Source organism: Rhinatrema bivittatum, chromosome 5 (assembly GCF_901001135.1).
Source record: "Rhinatrema bivittatum chromosome 5, aRhiBiv1.1, whole genome shotgun sequence".
In the NCBI taxonomy this organism is placed as follows: Eukaryota; Metazoa; Chordata; class Amphibia; order Gymnophiona; family Rhinatrematidae; genus Rhinatrema; species Rhinatrema bivittatum.
The window spans coordinates 377,529,256-377,548,548 of NC_042619.1; the positions used below are offsets into that span (position 1 = coordinate 377,529,256).

Consider the following 19,293-nt stretch of genomic DNA (forward strand, 5'->3'; position numbering starts at 1 on the left):
GGGAGATATCTGAAGTGCATGCGGCACTTGATTATCCTCAGCAAGAGGGGGGGGGGGGTTTGAGCGTCCCTCTAGGTCTTTTAATAGCACAGAACATCTGGTGGAGGAAGTAGAACTCTGGAAAAAAAATCCACTGCATCCTTAGAAGAGGCAGAAGGGACCCGAATGAAAAATAATTCCCAACCAGAACCAGGATTGGGTGAGCCTCAGCACCCCTCCCCCCCCCCACCCCCTCCAGTGAGATCAGAGTTAAGCGGAGAACCAGACACCAAATTCTCTCACCCCAGCCCATGTGCCCAAACTTTGTCCACCTTCTGCATGCAATGGAAGCTCAGCCCCTGCCTGTGGGTGTGGCTCAGCTCCCGCTGAAAAATAAATCATGGCCCCCGAAGCACCATCCCATGACGTTCCCCTCCCCCGGGATTTCACCTGCCTGAACATAGGCCAAGTGTAAGAGCCCTAACGGCCACTGCCACTCGCCAGCCTCCTCAAGTCACCCCTCTCTCCCCCAGAGAGAGGTACTTACAAGACTGCCAGGCCATTTAACGCGCCATCTCCCCCACTGCCTAGTTGGGCTACGAAGGCCAGTTCCTTTGCTCACCCAGCAGAGGTCAAATACTGCCAGGGCTCTCTTCTATTACTCTTTAAAAAAAAAAAATTGAATTGAAGGTCTCTGGGTGGAAAATGGAGGGGAGGGACTGGGAGCTGATGAGATGGGCTCGCCCTGCTGACTTAAGCTAGAGGCCTGGCCCAAGTCCGTTTCAGAGCTGATCCAGATCCCGCTGTACCACTAGTTATCCTTCCATCTGCTGGAGGCAGAAGAGACTGGAATTCCACAGAGCTGCCCCACCTTTAAGCGCCAGTGAGAATGCCACACTGGGAAAAACAAAATGGTTCACTGTCTCCACTGCTGGTAGGGGGAAATAACCCTCATGAGCAGACTGGATTGGTGTAGAAGGACAAAGTGGAAACAGGGCATTAAGTGCAATGACAAAAAACAATCTGTCAGACAGCCACAACTGCGTGCCCCAAAACTATTAATATCAGTGCGTTATGCTGCCATGGAAAAAGACATTACTTCAAGTGATGAATGGCTCCGTGCCCAAAGCCAGAACCTTTCATCTGAACCCTGCTGATTCAAATCGCACTGAGGCCAGAACTGATCGCCAGCTGTTACCATCCCAGTGCCTGTCTGCAGGTCCCGTTGAATGAATCACCGGGGTATGTCCGTACCGTTACAGCTGGGAGGCCAGCTGGCAGTCTGAGCAGAAGTCAAAAAACTGAACAGGCAAGAAACTGAGCCTACTCTGACTTCTCTCCTAAAGGCAGCTGCACCAGAAAACGTGGCGTCAGGCGGTGGGTGCAGTGTGAGAAAGTTTGCATTGCTGCTGTTCATATTCTAATGCCTTCCAGTGCTTTGAGCACATAATGCAAGGTGCATTATATACCCTATATTAAATTATAGTATCTTCAATGTAAAACTGAAAATAAGAAGAAGACAGAAGATCATCTTTCACAAAAATGCACTACATTTGCAGCGATTTGGGAGAGAATGGTCACCGACACAAGGCAAGTGATAGTAACGAGAAGCATGGGTGACGCTGGGGAGCAGCAGTGACTACTCTGGAAAGAAGCGGTTTGGACTTTAGGATCCCAAAAATACAGAAAGCTGAGTTGAAGGAAGAAGTAATAATCTTGTCTTAATATAACAAAAAGATAGGAAACCACTCAGAGGTCACTATGGTTATTGACTTGCCAAATACAATTTGCACTAACTCTAAAAGGGAGTAGCCCGCACAGGAGATAAGGCGGGGAATTACTATTTCGATATAGCACGGACAGGGTATGTTGCACTGTAAAACATATCAATAAGTTATCACAATGCAATGGTACAATAAATGATTCATGCAAATTATACACTGGGTGAGAGACAGGATTCCCTTCTTCTAAGAACTTTGCCATCTAAGTGGATAGAAAAGTTGTGGCACACATTTGAAAATGTATAAAGCCACCCAATCAGCAGCCACAAGATATTAAATGACAGCCAGTCTGCTGGATCTAGCCACCAATGCAACGGATTAGGCATAGGGAGGGTACATTTCAGACAGCCTACATAAGAAAGTCAGCAAAACACGCATCTAAATTATACCATTTTTCAAAGCAAACCTATCCACATAAGTACACTTTGAAAATTATCCCACCAAATCTACCCTGCACGAGTTATACCTGCTATTTAGCACAGACAACATTTTTACTGGGGAAAAAAAAAATAAGTTACAGACATGCAGCTGGATTTTCTAACATATGGTGTAAGTCCAAACCCTTCTGACCCAGCTCTATCTGGATAAACCTACACATGCACATGACAGACGGGTGCAAGTCTACCTGTATACTGGGTGGGCAACTTAACAGAAAGCCTCTGCTGGGCACAAAAACAGCGTTTTATGTGCGGAAGTTCTTTTGAAAAATTTCCAACGTAAAAAAGAAGGATAAAAAATTCTAACAGCATCCTTGAACAAATACCAGATAAATGCTATCGCTGTATCATCAGAAGCAATCCAGCTGGGTTCAGGATACCTGGCAGCAAAGGTGATTAGGATGCCCATTGATGTGGGTGCTAATGTTTAAGTAGCACGATGACTGCAGCTTTCTAAGGAGATCCCCTGTCCATGCATATTTGGAAGTGTTGCCTCTTTGCAACTTGGCGACATTGTTACATTCCAGGGGATTGAGGCAGGAGCTTATACATTGACAAAAAAAAAAAAAAGGTTGGGTGAGGATTGCGGAGTCTTAAAAATACAAGGCAACCTATTCAGGGAAACAGCATGCACACCACAGAGCTGAACATATTTCAGGGTGCAGGGTTCTTGCATGGCAGCTAGGAGACAAAGGCACAGTTATGGAAAGAAACTATTTAAAAAAATAAATATATACATACATATATATTAACAAATTCATTTCGGGAGCACTGGTACTCCACTCTCACCACAGTTTGTACTCACCTATCATTCCTGCAACTGTTGAGCTTGCTCCAAGAGATTTGATGTGGTGATTAAATAAAGGAACTACCATGCTCACACCAAAAAGATCCTGAAATAGGGCAGCGAGAACAAAAAAAAAAAAGAAAAAGAAAGTGGGTATATAAAGATGCTGAAACTTGTAAACAATAAAGACAAACATGGACTTGCAAAATTTGTCTGCTTTTGAACCTAATAATTTCCTGCAGTTTTTAATTTAAAAAAATAAATTATTCTGAGAATTTTTTTTAACTTGTTGCTGGTGTATATTGAAAAAAAGTAATACTAAAGTTAATCTGACATTTGACTTTCTGCATAGGCAAAATACAAAGGAAGTTAGAAAATTTAACAATTTTTTTTTCCTTAAGTCCTGCCAGACCAATCCAGACAAGTGGATTATATCCTAACAGCAAATAGAAACTGAGAAAAAAAGCTCAAAGTCGACTTCACTCCCGCTACAAAGGTCTGGTGCCATCTGCAGCTCTTCCATATCCTATGTCAAAGCTAAGACAACCGAAGGCCTTTTTTTGTTTGGATTCCAAATCACCAATCAAAAACAAAAACCCGAAACAGCCAGAAAACATCACTCCATGGCACGACGTCTGAAAAAAATAAACCTGCAAACAGGAGTACCACAGGGATCCACACTATCTGCTTCACTTTTCAACATATACCTGTTACCATTATGCCACCTGCTAGCTGGTCTGGGAATCACACACTATATATATATGCTGACGATATACAATTAATATTACCCATTGACGACACAATTGAGAACATTAAACATAGCTAATATCTAGATATCATCAAACAGCTACTAAACCAAATGGAGTTAGTAATTAACATTAACTTCCTGACATACCAAACAGCTACTAAACCAAATGACATACAAACAGCTACTAAACCAAATGGAGTTAGTAATTAACATTAACTTCCTGACATACCACCTAACCAAGCTCAAACAAAAGCTGATGAGCTGGCATTCTTCTTCAGTAAGAAAATCACAAACCTGCTAACACAATTAAAGCCTAATACAGGCACACCAGCCAGCAATTATGCACTCCATAATAAAGACATCTCCCTCCAGTCTCTTGAACTCACCACTTCCTCAGAGATCCAAACACTTCTTAAGAAAATGAAACCCTCATCTCATCCACTAGACCAGATCCCATCTAAACTACTACTGCTAATCCCGGACACCATAACCAAAACCCTAGCGGACATCATAAACTGCTCATTCACCCAGGGTTTCTATCCAGACGACCTCAAACTAGCATCCATTAAACCGCTCCTCAAGAAGCCTAACTTGGACCCCAAAGATCCTAACAACTTCCGTCCAATCTCCAATCTGCCTTTCATTGCCAAGGTGATGGAGAAACTAGTTAACACACAACTATCTGAATACATAGAAGAACACAAAATTCTATTCCCTACTCAATTCGGTTTCAGAAAAGCTTCAAGCACAGAATCCCTTCTAATCTCACTGACTGACTACATTATACTGGGCCTCGACAAAGGACAGGCCTTCCTACTGATTTTATTGGATCTATCGGCAGCTTTCGATACTGTTAACCACGCCAACTGGCGAACATCGGTATTGCAGGATCAGCACTAACATGGTTCAAGACATTCTTAGAAAACAGAGGTTTCAAAGTTAAAATCCACAACAAAGAATCCCCCAGATACCCATCTTCACAAGGAGTTCCTCAGGGTTCCTCTCTCTCACCAACACTTTTCAACTTATACCTTCTCCCGCTTTGCCAACTGCTAAACAAATTGAACCTAAAACACTTCATATTCGCCGACGATGTCCAGATTGTGATCCCCATCAAAGAATCCATCACTAAAGCTCTAGAACTTTGGGAAAACTGTTTTCAAGAAATTAACGATCTCTTATCCAGCTTAAATCTTATTCTAAACCAATCAAAAAGCGAATTCATGCTAATCTCTCCAGATAATTGCAAAATCACTACAAACCCGCCAGCCAACTTGCAAATCTCAAAAGTAAGAGATTTAGGAGTTTCTATAGACAACCGGCTAAATTTAAAATCGTTTATCAACCAAACAACCAAAGACTGCTTCCACAAACTGCACGTATTAAAAAGAATAAAACCCCTATTTCATTTCCATGATTATAGAACAGTGCTCCAAGCAATAATATTTGCGAAAATTGATTACTGCAACTCTATCCTTCTAGGCCTCCCATCATCCCACACTAAACCTCTCCAAATGATACAGAACACGGCAGCAAGAATTCTAACAAACAAAAGGAGAAGAGATCACATTACACCAGTCCTCAAAGACCTTCACTGGTTACCAATCCACTACAGAATAATTCATAAGTCCCTCACCACAATCTACAAAAATATCCATGGACTGGCTCCACTCCATCTACAAATAGCTCTCAAAAAACATTCCTCCAACAGACCCATCAGAGAAGCATATAGAGAATATCTACAAGTACCTCACAACAATACCACCCAACATATAACATTGAGAGATCGGGCCTTCTCCACAGCAGGTCCCCCACTATGGAACTCAATCCCCTTAGAATTACGACAGGAACCATGTCTTCCAACCTTCAGGAAGAGACTTAAAACATGGCTGTTCATGAAAGCATTTCCGGACCCTTAATGATTCACTTCCATCAAATGCAGCAACATTGAGCATCTTCTATTAAACTGAAACAGACAATACCAACCAATCACTACAATGTTTTACTTCTTGTTAAACTTTTTATCTCTCCTCTAACTCTAATCCCAGTTAGAATAACCCCTGTTTTATTGTAACTTTTTCTTCTACGCACTTGTTATACTTTTGTAATGTATACTCTTACGTTTTAGCTATGTACGTTATAATGTATTGCTCACCCCCTTGTTTTATGTAAACCGACATGATACGAACTGCCGTGAATGCCGGTATAGAAAAACACAAATAAATAAAAAATAAAACATAGGGAATTCCTACATCTAGAACGAAAAAAAAAAATATGGAGATCACACAGAGCCCAATCACACTCAATAGCAACCAACAAATAATACTAGCAAAGTACGGAATAGGAGTAATAATCGACACAGAACTAAGCTTAAAACATCATATATCTCTAAAAGCGGTGCGATCGCTGCCAGTTTCACACCCAATAGCGCCACCATAGGAGATGTAGCTATTGGGAGCTAAATAGGCAGTGAAAAGGCACTTACTTTTTCGCTGTGCGCACCGTCGTCGCGGAGTCGGCCCCGGTGACGCCCCAACTCCTCCCCGATTTTGGTATAGCACGCGAAAAGGGACGTTTTGCGTGCAAAACGTCCCTTACTGCGTGCGATACGTTTGGAAAATAAGGCCCTAAGTGTGTAATTTTTAATAGATAGCTCATCACTAAAGGATAAGTTACAATTATAGAAAATAGTTTTGTACTCAAAACCGATATATTTATTTATTTAAATATTTTTTTTTTTTATATACCGACATTCATCTCAATTGAGATATCACACCGGTTTACATTCAGGTACTGTAGGTATTTCTCTATCCCCAGAGGGCTTACAATCTAAGTTTTTGTACCTGAGGCAATGTAGGGTAAAGTGACTTGCCCAAGGTCACAAGGAGCAACAGCAGGACTTGAACCTTGGTCTCCTGGTTCATAGTCCACTGCTCTAACCACTAGGCTATTCCTCCTCCCTTATAGAGATATAAAGAGACCTGGATATGATTTATCACATTTAACAATTAACAGTGATTACAAACTATGTTACCGAACCTTATGGCACCTGTATAAACTGTCGGATTTTAGTATCATTAATTTTATGTGCCTTGATTGTAAACCATTGTGACGGTACCCACATTAACAACGGTATAGAAAAAGATTTAAATAAATAAATATTAACCCAGGAAGAAATAAATAGTCAGCTCAGTGTGCTGCAGCAGTCAAAAAAGCAAACAACATTAGGAATTATTAGGAAAGGAATGGTTAATAAAACAGAAAATATCATAATGCCTCTGTATCGCTCCATGGTGAGACCGCACCTTGAATACTGTGTACAATTCTGGTCGCCACATCCCAAAAAAGATATAGTTGCGATGGAGAAGGTACAGAGAAGGGCAACCAAAATGATAAGGTGAATGGAACAGCTCCCCTATGAGGAAAGGCCGAAGAGGTTAGGGCTGTTCAGCTTGGAGAAGAGACGGCTGAGGGGGGGATATGATAGAGGTGTTTAAAGTCATGAGAAGTCTAGAACGGGTAGATGTGAATCGGTTATTTACTCTTTCGGATAATAGAAGGACTAGGGGGCACTCCATGAAGTTAGCATGGGGCACATTTAAAACTAATCAGAGAAAGTTCTTTTTTACTCAACGCACAATTAAACTCTGGAATTTGTTGCCAGAGGATGTGGTTAGTGCAGTTAGTATAGCTGTGTTTAAAAAAGGATTGGATAAGTTCTTGGAGGAGAAGTCCATTACCTGCTATTAAGTTCACTTAGAGAATAGCCACTGCCATTAGCAATGGTTACATGGAATAGACTTAGTGTTTGGGTACTTGCCAGGTTCTTATGGCCTGGATTGGCCACTGTTGGAAACAGGATGCTGGGCTTGATGGACCCTTGGTCTGACCCAGTATGGCAAGTTCTTATGTTCTCCCCCCCTCCCCCTCCTTTCTTCCCCTGCCCCTCTCCCTTTTTTACCCCTGTTTTCTCTTCCCCTCCCCCTTTTGCCCCCCTACTTTCCATTGTCCCCTTTCATTCCTTGCTCTCCCCGCTCTCCATTTGATACACACATTTTACCATAGTCACATATTTTTTATTTTTATGTAATATCAATTTTACACATCCATGTTTTAAAGATGCTATTATTTGTTGCTTTACGTTAAAATTTTAAGTGGATTTTGTTTTGCTTTGCATGATATTTTTTGGCATATGTAAGCAGAAATGCCTGCTCTACGGTGTCTTGTTCTGTTATGTACGGTGGATCCTTGGTTATATTTGCTCATTGATTTCTCTCATTTGGGATTTGCTGACAGTGTTCTCCGGGCCTCTGTCCCTCCCGATGCAGCCCACGTGGAGAAACACGGTCCGTGTCGGGGGGGGGGGGGGGACCGAAACCTCGCTCTAAGTATTCCCGAATACTTAGAGCGAGACTAGCTACTTGTTAACATTTCTTTGATTAACTCACGACAAGGATCCGTGATTCTCTAGCGCTATACCAGTTCTACCCATATTTTTTTTAACTGCCATATTTTCCGGTATATAGGTCGCTTTTTTTTTTTTTTTTTTTTTTTTTAATTTCCATCAGCGCATCTTATACCCTGGTGCACCTTATGTGCTGTTTTCTCTATAAATTGCTTCTCTCTCTCTCTTAACAGAGCCCTGCAAGGAGAAACGCAGGTGCATCTTATATAAAAGTGCAACTTATGTACAGACTCTTTGTAAAAATTGCTCTTTATAGAGGGCTGTGACTTATATAACAGTGCCCTTATACATCAAAAAATACGCTAATCATTAAGGTATATCTCATGTTTGCTTCTGACAGTGCACTCACCCATACTATAGCCCCACTATACCAATAGCTAACGTTCCAGCAGTCCTGTTCAAAGTGCAGTTTTCAATGAGTTTTTAAAAGGTGGATCAGATTATGAGCCAGTCTTGGAACTTTGCCTAATGACTGATAGTTCAGCTCTGTTTTTACTTCCAGAAGCATCAAGGTCTGCATTCCACTGAAGATGTGCCGTTCCTCTTTTTAATTTTTTGACAAAGCCTTAAGAGAGGCACCTTAACTTGACTGGGAGGAGGGTAGTACCAGTCAAGCTGATCCATTACCTCTCATGAATTTAAATGCCAGAATAAGACCCTTACAGATTATTCTTAGTCTGAGCGGTAACCAGTGCAATGAAATCAGGAAGGGGATGGCCCTGTCCTATACCGACGAGGGACAGTGATTTTCCTGGCTGCAGCATAGTGAACAATTGGGAGTTGCTTGCTTGTTCCGGAGGTTACTACCCCAAACCAAGTTAGCCTGAAACTTCACTTTCAACGCATATCCAAGCAGCTCTCTGATTCAATGGCAGGGGGAATGAAGAAAAGAGGATTTATATCCAAAACAACCAACAAGGACTAAATTGCACAGGCTGAGCAAACGAATAAACGTGGGAGTAGCTTGCTTATTGCGGCGGTTACTACCCCAAACCAATTAGGTTTGATACTTCATATTGATGCAGCTCCAGCACTGCTCTCTACATCAACTGATGGGGGTGGAAGGAAATTAGAACCAAAAAGTTACCAATAAGGGCCCTGACCTCTGCGGTCAGAGTAACAGATATGAGAAAAATAAGTGTGAAAGCTTGCTGGGCAGACTGGATGGGCCTTCTTCTGCCGTCATTTCTATGTTTTAAATAGGAAGTCGCAAATAAACTGCACTGCAATAGTCAAGGAAGGAAAAAGACTACAGACTGCATTAGGATTCTAAACTCAGACTGAAGCAAAAAAGGTTTGAACTGTTTATCCAGATGAAGATTCAGAAAGGCCTTTCTGGTCACAGATGTAATCTGACTCTCCACTGTAAAGTCAGAGTTTAGGATTCCTCTCATATTTTGAACCTGCCTTTGTGGGATCAAAGATACCCCTGCAACAACTGGAGGAGGATTAAAAGGTGAGCTTGGTAGAGGATTCAAATCCGTAACATTGTTAAGTTTGATCTTATTAAATTTGATGGTCAAATCAATGTTCTTAAATCTCAAACTGAGACTATGGAGATGACTGTTTCTAAGACTCAATCCTGTATTATAAAAATGATCAAAGAATTAGGCAATGCTTCTCGTAGGATAGAATATCTGAAGAATTATACAACATAAGAACATAAGAAATTGCCATGCTGGGTCAGACCGTGGGTCCATCAAGCCCAGCATCCTGTTTCCAACAGAGGCCAAAACCAGGCCACAAGAACCTGGCAATTACCCAAACACTAAGAAGATCCCATGCTACTGATGCAATTAATAGCAGTGGCTATTCCCTAAGTAAACTTAATTAATAGCAGGTAATGGACTTCTCCTCCAAGAACTTATCCAAACCTTTTTTGAACCTAGCTACACTAACTGCACTAACCACATCCTCTGGCAACAAATTCCAGAGCTTTATCGTGCGTTGAGTGAAAAATAACTTTCTCCGATTAGTTTTAAATGAGCTACTTGCTAACTTCATGGAATGCCCCCTAGTCCTTCTATTATCCGAAAAATCATAAATCAATTACCTACTCACAGTTATGACATTTTCTCTATCCCCAGACAGAAAAAAAAGAGGAGGTGGTCTTCTGTTAGCAGCAAAAAAAACCCTTAACCTCTCTAACCACCCAATCAAGATTTCTCCCTCCAAATTAGAACTAGGCTTTATCAAATCTAACCAGCTCCAAATCCTTTTAGTCTATGCCCCCCCCCCGGACTGCTGGATTCGAACTTCTCTCCGCTCATAGAAGCCATCACGAAATATATAAACACGGATTCCCCTGCTATGATCCTGGGAGACTTCAACCTCCACGTTGACGCTTCTCCTCCCTCAGCCAATTGTGAAGCTTTTCTTACCACCCTTAGAGCCATGGGTTTTGAACAAATCATAGACAAACCTACACACAAAGCTGGCCATACATTGGACCTCCTCTTCATCAACTCCGGTATTTCATATTCTTCCCCCCCTGACTGCACCCCAGTCCCATGGTCAGACCATACTCTTGTATCCACCTCACTATCAATTAAAACTTGCTCTAAACAACCGCAACCCTATTCTACCATCCACTTCCGGAAATCATGCCCTTCTGACACCCTCAGCGAACACTTATCTAAAGAATTCTCAAACTTGGACATAACCAACCCTAATGCAGCTATACGCTCTTGGCAGAACATCACGGAGGGTATAGCCAATAAACTATGTCCTGCAGCTGTAAGAACAATCAACCCGGATCGGAAAGCAAAACAACCTTGGTTCTCGCCAGAACTTAAAAAATCTAAACGAGACCTTAGACTTAAGGAACACCAATGGCGCAAAGCTCCCAGCCCCACTACCTTATCTATCTACAAAGACCAGCTCCACCGATATAGAAACCTCATACTACGATCAAAAAAAATCTTTTTCGCCAGTAGAATCCATGAGTTCCAATTTGACGCAAAAGCTCTATTCACATACGTCTCTCAGCTCACGAAAACCAATGCCCCACCTATACCAGAGGAAGAGGCACAAAGCAAAGCAGAAGAACTTGCTCTTTTCTTTCAAAAAAAAAATAACAAACACCTTAGCACTGCTGCCCCCTAACACTTCCACACAACAGACTTCTGCTGCCAAACCAACCATCACTGGAGCCAAATTTGATACCTTCGAACCCATCTCATCTAAGGAGATCCTAACCCTCCTAAAGAAACTGAAACCATCAAGCCACCCTTCAGACAATATACCTACAAAACTCCTCCTTCATATCCCAGACACCATAGCTAGTCCCTTGGCAGACATCATAAACTGCACCTTATCGCAAGGAATATATCCTGACTCTTTAAAATCTGCATCACTCAAACCTCTTCTGAAGAAACCCAATCTAGACACTCAAGATCTCTCTAATTTCCGCCCAATCTCCAACCTTCCTTTTGTTGCAAAAATCACTGAAAAAGTGGTCAATTCCCAACTCTCGGATTTCCTAGTCGATCATAATATTCTCCATCCTAATCAATATGGGTTTCGCAAATCCTACAGCACAGAAACCCTCCTCCTCTCCCTTACGGATCACATCATCTTAGGACTAGACAAAGGTCAAGCATTCCTGTTAGCTCTTCTTGACATCTCGGCAGCATTTGATACGGTGAATCACTCCACTCTGCTAAGCCGTCTCTCAGACATCGGTATTTCAGGTGCTGTACACAGCTGGTTTAATTCATTCCTAAGCAACAGAACTTACAAAGTCAAAATTAACAACAAAGAATCATCCAGTATTAAATCATCAGTAGGAGTTCCTCAAGGTTCCTCCTTGTCCCCCACCCTATTTAACATCTACCTCCTCCCCCTTTGTCAACTGCTTACCAACCTAAGATTAACACATTATCTCTACGCAGATGATGTTCAGATATTAATCCCCATAAAAGAGTCACTCTCAAAGACACTCATTTACTGGGAAAATTGCCTTCAATCCATTAACCAACTCCTCAACAATCTGAATCTAGTTCTAAATACATCCAAGACCGAACTACTCATCATTTCAACCGACCATTCAGACTCCTCGCTTCAGCTCTCTCATACAACCCAAATCTCTCACGCTAGAGACCTCGGAGTAATCCTTGACAATCGCTTAAATTTAAAGAAATACATTAACAACACGATAAAGGACGGCTTCTACAAACTGCAAGTCCTAAAAAGACTCAAACCGCTCCTGTTTTTCCATGACTTCAGGACAGTCCTCCAAGCCACGCTCTTTGCCAAGATTGACTACTGCAACTCACTCCTTCTGGGCTTCCACTCTCCTCTATAAAACCCTTACAGATGCTCCAGAATGCAGCAGCTAGAGTCTTGTCTAATACAAACCGCAGAGATCACATCTCCCCCATCTTAAAGAACTTACATTGGCTACCAATTAACTATAGAATCTTACACAAATCCCTCACCATAATTCACAAAACGATCCACAAACAATACCCGTTGGATCTCCAGTTCCCCCTCAAACTCCACTCCTCTGCCAGACCCATCAGAGAATCATACAAAGGATCTCTTCAAGTGCCTCCTAACAAAACTTCACGCCTCACCGCAACCAAAGAACGAGCATTCTCGATAGCAGGACCCACTATCTGGAACAATTTACCACCGGACCTCAGGCAGGAACCCTGTCTGCAAAGATTTCGAAAAAAAAACTTAAAACCTGGCTATTTAGCCAAGCTTTCCCTTAATCTTTTCACTTTAGATACTCTACATCTCAAGCCTTCCTTACAATTTACATAACCATTGTGATTAAAGGGTTTTGCTATCTCTCTGTCCTTCTTTCTCCAATTCCCAAGTTTGATCTCCTTGTTATATGTAACTTTTTACCTCCTCTGATTATTTTATTGTTAATCGGTTGATAAGAATGTTTTCCCTTTCGTTCCATGTAAACCGATTTGATATGACACCCGTCATGAAGGTCGGTATATAAAAGAATTAAATAAATAAAGTGTAAATAACCAGATTCACATTTACTTGTTCTAGACCTCTCATTTAAACCTTCACTTCTTGAACTTTCTCAAGGTGGTGGGGGGGGGGGGGGGGGGGAAGACCCATACTACACTTTGCAGAATTATTTTCTTGAAATACTAAAAGTATGAAGCTGGGGAAACTCCTTGTATTAGCAAGATGTTCCCTTTCTGCCGGTTTCAACTAAAAGAGACTTTCTCAAGAAAATCGTCCTGATGCTATTGAAAACCTGTCTCAATTTCTAGAAGATTCTAAGACAGATTTATGATCGCTCTACCCTTCTCGTCTCCTTCATTTCTGAACAGGAAGTAAGCGAAGTCATGAAAAGATATTTTAAGCATATCTGTTTCTTTTCACGGTCAGGTAGTCCGTATTTTTCTGGACTTTGCCTGCGTTACTCAAGAAAGGAGACGTGATTTTCCTGCTTTAAGATCGCAGATAATATCTTTGGGGTTTTCCTTCGTGTTAAGATACCCAGGTAAATGTATTATCCGCTCTCAGAATGAATGTTTTGGGTTTTTTTTTCTTCCTGAACAACTGAAATCTCTTATTAATTCCAGGAGTATTTCTTCTTTGTCTCCTGGCAACTTCTAAGTTTAAAGATCCAAAACAAAACCTGTTGCTATATCCACGTTAAGTCTGTTTCTTTTTAAGGTTTTACTTTTTATCTCCCTAATATCCGCCCCTAGCCTATTGTATTTCCTTTTCAAAAAATACTATATCAAAGGATTGATATTCTTATGTGTATATTTCTTTTGTTTCTGAAAGCTCAAAAACAACTGATAATGTCACCCAAAGGCTGTTAAAGAAAAAAATAAAAAGGTAAGACAGACAGAGCAAGGACAATGGCAACCCCTGGGGTATTTGATAATGAAAATTCCAGTGTTCAGATGTATGGAAATCTTTGGAGACCCTCTGTTGTCTATTCACTAGGAAGACACTAAACCAGTTTTGGATTGTGCCTTCAATACCAGCCTGAAGTAAAATTACATGATCGACATCATCAAAAGCAGCGGCCAGATCCAACAGTATCAAGAAGCTGGTCCATCATACATTGCAACATATAGAAAAAAAATCATACAGAGTACATATGCAGGTAATAAAGAAATCGTACGTACAGTTATATGCATGGCAGTAGAAATATCCATTGTCTTTCATGAATCCTTCTTCTCAGCCGTTACTACTAACAACTGCTAAAGCACTACTGAACATATGCAGTGCTGCACTGATACATACTAAAGGCAGTCCCTGCTCCTGGAGCTTACAATCTAGCCAAGACAGACCGTGTACATGACAAAGAATCTGCGGGAAGCATCTATATTTACTTCTGGGGGAATTCTGTGCAAAAATGTTAAAGTCCTGTACAGAATATTGTACAGTTCTACAAACTAGTTGTTCAGATAACACTATATAACCACTGTTTGAGTAAAAATGTATAATGCACTACAGAAAATTATAATTCAAAAGATGCAAATTTATTTTTTGCAGATTTTTCCCCATCGTAAGGCCCAGCCCCACCAGACTTCTCTCTCCTCCCACAGATTCAATAACAGTCCCCAGCTCTCTTCCACATGGCTTGAATCCCTTCCCCATGCTTGATCTCACCTCCCCCTTAGATCAATCCCCCAGTACACTCACTACTTCCCCCCCCCCCCAAACAAGGCTCCTTAACTCAGCTGCTTTCCCTATGCCAGTTCTGTTCCCTCCCTCCGGCAAGATGCCCCCAGGCTTTATCTCCCTCTGCGACCCCCACTTTAGCAAGACCACCAGTTCTACCATCCCCCAGGCTCACTGTTTACCCCGTTTATTTAGACTTCACCAGATCCACCCACCTACTGCTTTCCTCCTTTGCTCGAGCTGCACAGACCAAAACCAACATATGTTCATCTCTTCCAGCCTCTGTGAGCCAATGCCAACTCTCCCAATTCTCTTCCATTCTACGCAGGCCAACCCCACCACTGCTCCTCTCTCACTTACAGCTAACACTGATGCAATTCCTTCTCCTCTGGCCTGTACAGGTCTCCACTGCTGCTGCTTCCTGGTGCCTACGGGGCAAATGTAGAATTCTACACAGGAAGGGAATTCTGTTCAAATTCTGCATAACTGCAACACAGAATTCTCCCAGAAGTAAAATTATTGTACAGATTTAAAGCAACCTCAAAAAGGTGAGGGTTTTTTGGGGTTTGTTTTTTTTTTTAATAGCACTTGAATATGGCCAGAGAGGGAACATGACCTACCAAATCAGGAAGTCTATTTAAAAATGTTTTATAACCCACTTATCACAGTAAAATACCATCCTAAGCGAGGAACAATAAAACAATTAAAAAAAATCATGCAACAAAACCATACACAATAAAATATTTAGCAGTTACAAGTCATTATTAAGCAAAAGCCTGTATAAATGCTTCATTTTCTTATGGAAGACCTTCACATCAGTTGTAGCATGTAAATCTGCTGAGAGAGCATGCCATAATGTGGGATCAACCATAGAAAATGCCCACCTTCGAACTGAAATTAACTTTGCATCTTTAACAGTGGGAATTACAAGCAAATCTTGATCAGACAGCAATCAACGAGGGCCCCGATTTTTATGGTGTGGGGAACTGATAAGCATGGGGGTATACTGCACGGTGCAGCAGTTACTATCCTTAACAGAAGACTTGGGATTACTACCCTTAACCAATAAACCTCGATGCTTTTGATGCAACATCACTCTCTGTTTCGACAGGGGGGGGGGCACAGGGGGAACACAAAAGAGGAATTGGAGTCAGAGAAAACCAAGACGAGTCCTGACTTTTTTTTTTTTTTTACAATCTGGGGTAGTGATGCGCAGACATAAGGGAAAACACAGGTCTGCTTCCATGGCCAAGCCCCATAAGCAAAAACATGTCACGCAAAAGGTTTGGGGATAACTGCACAGAGCAGCATTTGCTAACCTTAAGAGAAACATGGGGGTAACTGCACAGCACAGCAGATACTACCATATATTTCTATGATTGTGCAAGTGCAAAGTGTGCAAAGGATGATACAATCGTAAAATAGTCTTAACTAGTGGTTTTCCCTCATTCACAACTTTGAATAGCACTATGTTCCATGGAGACGGAGCAGCAATGTGGGAAGCATGGAGTGGAAGTCAAATTGCCCAATGAATGCAGTTCATGGGGGCGAGAGCAAAGAGGATGGGGTATCTATGTTCTTTTCTTACCTATGTAATGCCTCTCCCTCAAGAAAACATGGATATGGATGTTTTGCAAGTTGAGAAATGTAGTGCTGAAGGCCATAACTCCAAATAGCTGAACTGGTCCTTGTGTTATACTGTTCTAGATGCACAATATCCAGCTCATGCCTTAAAAACCATAGTATTAGGCAGGTCATATGACCCAGACTGCAACCTTATGACACAGGAAACTGAATTTCAGTTTTCTGTCAAATAGCAAGAAAAGGGGATTAGATGCACTACAGAAGCATCAGGATCCATCTTGGGGAGGCAAAAAGACAGCTGTAGACATAAGCATCTTGCAAGAAATTTCCCTCCAGCTTTTTAGGCCAGTGAGAGCAAGGAAGTGTCACCCGAGGATATCATCTGGGATGGGAAATGCATTAAAAAAAAAAAGGGAGGAATAAAAAGAAATACATTTTAAAAAAATAATTTTCAATTCTCATGCTTTTTACCTACTTTGTTGTTACCCATCAATTATCCATCATCAGACGAAACACAACAAAGAACACAACTCCTTTAACCTCTGAGTACCAGTGGTCATATTTGAGTCATTTTTAGGCCTTGACATACAGCTCACAACTAGTGGCATGCATGAATTAATGATATTTACAAAGAAACTTGCTCTTCAAGATCAATAGTAATCTGATGTCACCCTCCACGTTTTTTTTTTACCTATGCATCGCATAATAAATACTCATCTCAATACCTCTGCATCTGACCTCAAACTCATAATTCAGGCGCATGAAATTATGAGGAACTTCCCTATAAAAATAAAGAAAAGCACCATAAATAGAAACTGAATCCTACATGTAGCACATCTGCAGCAAAGTTTAGCTTCACTCACCAGGAAGCCCACCAGGTGCAGGCAGACCAGGAAGCGATTCCGTCTGCCTGCCGCCAGCAGAGGGACCCGGGCGGCGGGGGAGCTGCCATTCTCCATCCGCCCGGCCCCGGGGCGAGCCCCGAGCGACACAGAGCAGAACGCCAGCCCGGAACCCCCGCGCGCCTGCGCATTACTGTCCGGCCGCCAGCTCCGGTTCCGCCAGAAGGCTGAGGGGGCGGCGGCTGATTGGCTGGGCCGCGCGGTGACGCACAACTCGAGCGATCGCTGCCGGCGCGCAGTGATGCTCGTGCTCCGTCGCGCTGGTCGGCGCCTCTGATCCTCGGGGGCGCAATGCAAAAGGCGTAGAGTGCAAGCCACCCAGCCTTGGGACGGCGAGCAAGAGGCTCACGAAGCTGCTAGCCTTGCCAAGACTCGCTTAGAAGACATTTTTTTTCCCCCCTTGAAACTGCACTTCTGGCTGCTTCAACTTCTTTGGAACCTTTGTTCACTTTAAATACCCTCATTAAACTGCATATAGGACTAGATGCATTAAAGGCTTTACTTCCCTTTTTGTGTCTATAGAGACAAAAAAAAAAACTGACCAATAATGCTGTATATCTCTCCCTGATGGGAAGAAAGGAAAAAAATGCAGACCTATTTATTCACGTCACTGTTGTGACACTGGCCAATCCGCGTCCTTTGGAAATAAAAAGAAGCCAATCCCTGTTGCTCAGGTCTGCAAGTGGTAATCCATAGCTAACGGTCCAGACCTTCAATAACTTGTCCAAACGCTTAAAAAAAGAAAAGCTAGCTATAATATTAGTCTTGACTAGAGATGTGAATCGTGTGATCGATCGTCTTAACGATCGATTTCGGCTGGGAGGGGGAGGGAATCGGATCGTCGCAGTTTGGGTTTTTTAAATATCGTGTAAATCGAAAACCGTACGGCCGGCACCATTTTGCAATGGCGCCGGCCGTATGGCAACACGATTCGACTGCAGGAGGTCGTTCCGGACCCCCGCTGGACTTTTGGCAAGTCTTGTGGGGGTCAGGAGGCCCCCCCCAAGCTGGCCAAAAGTCCCTGGGGGTCCGGAACGACCTCCTGCAGTCGAATCGTTTTTCCGTACGGAAAAACGATTCACGGTAGGAGATCGTTCCGGACCCCCGCTGGACTTTTGGCAAGTCTTGTGGGGGTCAGGAGGCCCCCCCAAGCTGGCCAAAAGTCCCTGGGGGTCCGGGAGAGATCTCCTACGCTCCTGCCGTCGGGGGACAAAAAAACAAAATGGCGCCGGCGCTACCTTTGCCCAGGTTAAAGGTAGCGCCGGCGCCATTTCTACAACGCACGGAGGTCCGAGAGTGAAAGATCACACCGGGACTGTTCCTCTGGACCCCAGGTAATTTAAGGCATTTTGGGGGGGTTCGGGAGGGAGGGGGATTTATTTTAAAGGGTCGGGGTGGGTTTTAGGGTTGTTTTAGTGTGCCGGTTTTCCCGCCCGCCCCTTCCCCTCCCCCTTCCCCCGATTTACGATTTTTTAACAATAAATCGGGGGAATTGTTATTGTATCACGGCTCTAACGATTTTTGACGATTTAAAATATATCGGACGATATTTTAAATCGTCAAAAAACGATTCACATCCCTAGTCTTGACTACATCTTCCAGCTGCAATTTTCACAGCTTAATTGTGCATTGATTGAAGAAATGCTTTCTTAAATTTGTTTTAAATCTGGTACCAGTTTAGTTTCATGAAGGAACCCCTAGTTCTAGTACTATTTGCAAGAGTAAATAGCTGTTGCTTATTAACTTCTTTTACTTTGTATGATTTTTTTAAAAACATTCATCATTTCCAACATCAAGCCCTAAACTGTTAGCTTTTCTTAACAAGGGAGCTGTTCCATATCTTTTATCCAGGGCCAGTGAATTATTTTGTGAATTAGGTGGTTGCCCTAGGGTGTCAAAATGTTTTGAGGGAGAGTGGCAAAATCCTTCAGGTGTCACCTATCCACTTTTAAGACTTGGCACCAGTAGAGAGAAGGTAATGGATAGATGTATGGG

At 42.4% G+C, this 19,293-nt stretch overlaps 1 protein-coding gene across 3 annotated transcripts in view; it reads right to left on the bottom strand.

Annotated features, from left to right (window-relative positions):
* Positions 1–17,617, bottom strand: part of MFSD9 (major facilitator superfamily domain containing 9) — a 65,598-nt gene extending 47,981 nt beyond the window's left edge. Inside the window, exons 1-3 of one of the 3 annotated variants that reach the window (XM_029604837.1) lie at positions 17,260–17,410; positions 15,173–15,298; positions 3,003–3,090 (exon numbers count right to left, since the gene is read on the bottom strand). In XM_029604837.1, the coding sequence (XP_029460697.1) occupies positions 3,003–3,072 (70 nt within the window). In that variant the 5' untranslated portion in view covers positions 3,073–3,090; positions 15,173–15,298; positions 17,260–17,410. Of the gene's footprint in view, positions 1–3,002; positions 3,091–15,172; positions 15,299–17,259 lie in introns of all 3 variants that reach the window. The other 2 variants (XM_029604835.1, XM_029604836.1) reach the window with 2 other exon arrangements.
* Between the last annotated feature and the right edge of the window lie 1,676 nt (positions 17,618–19,293).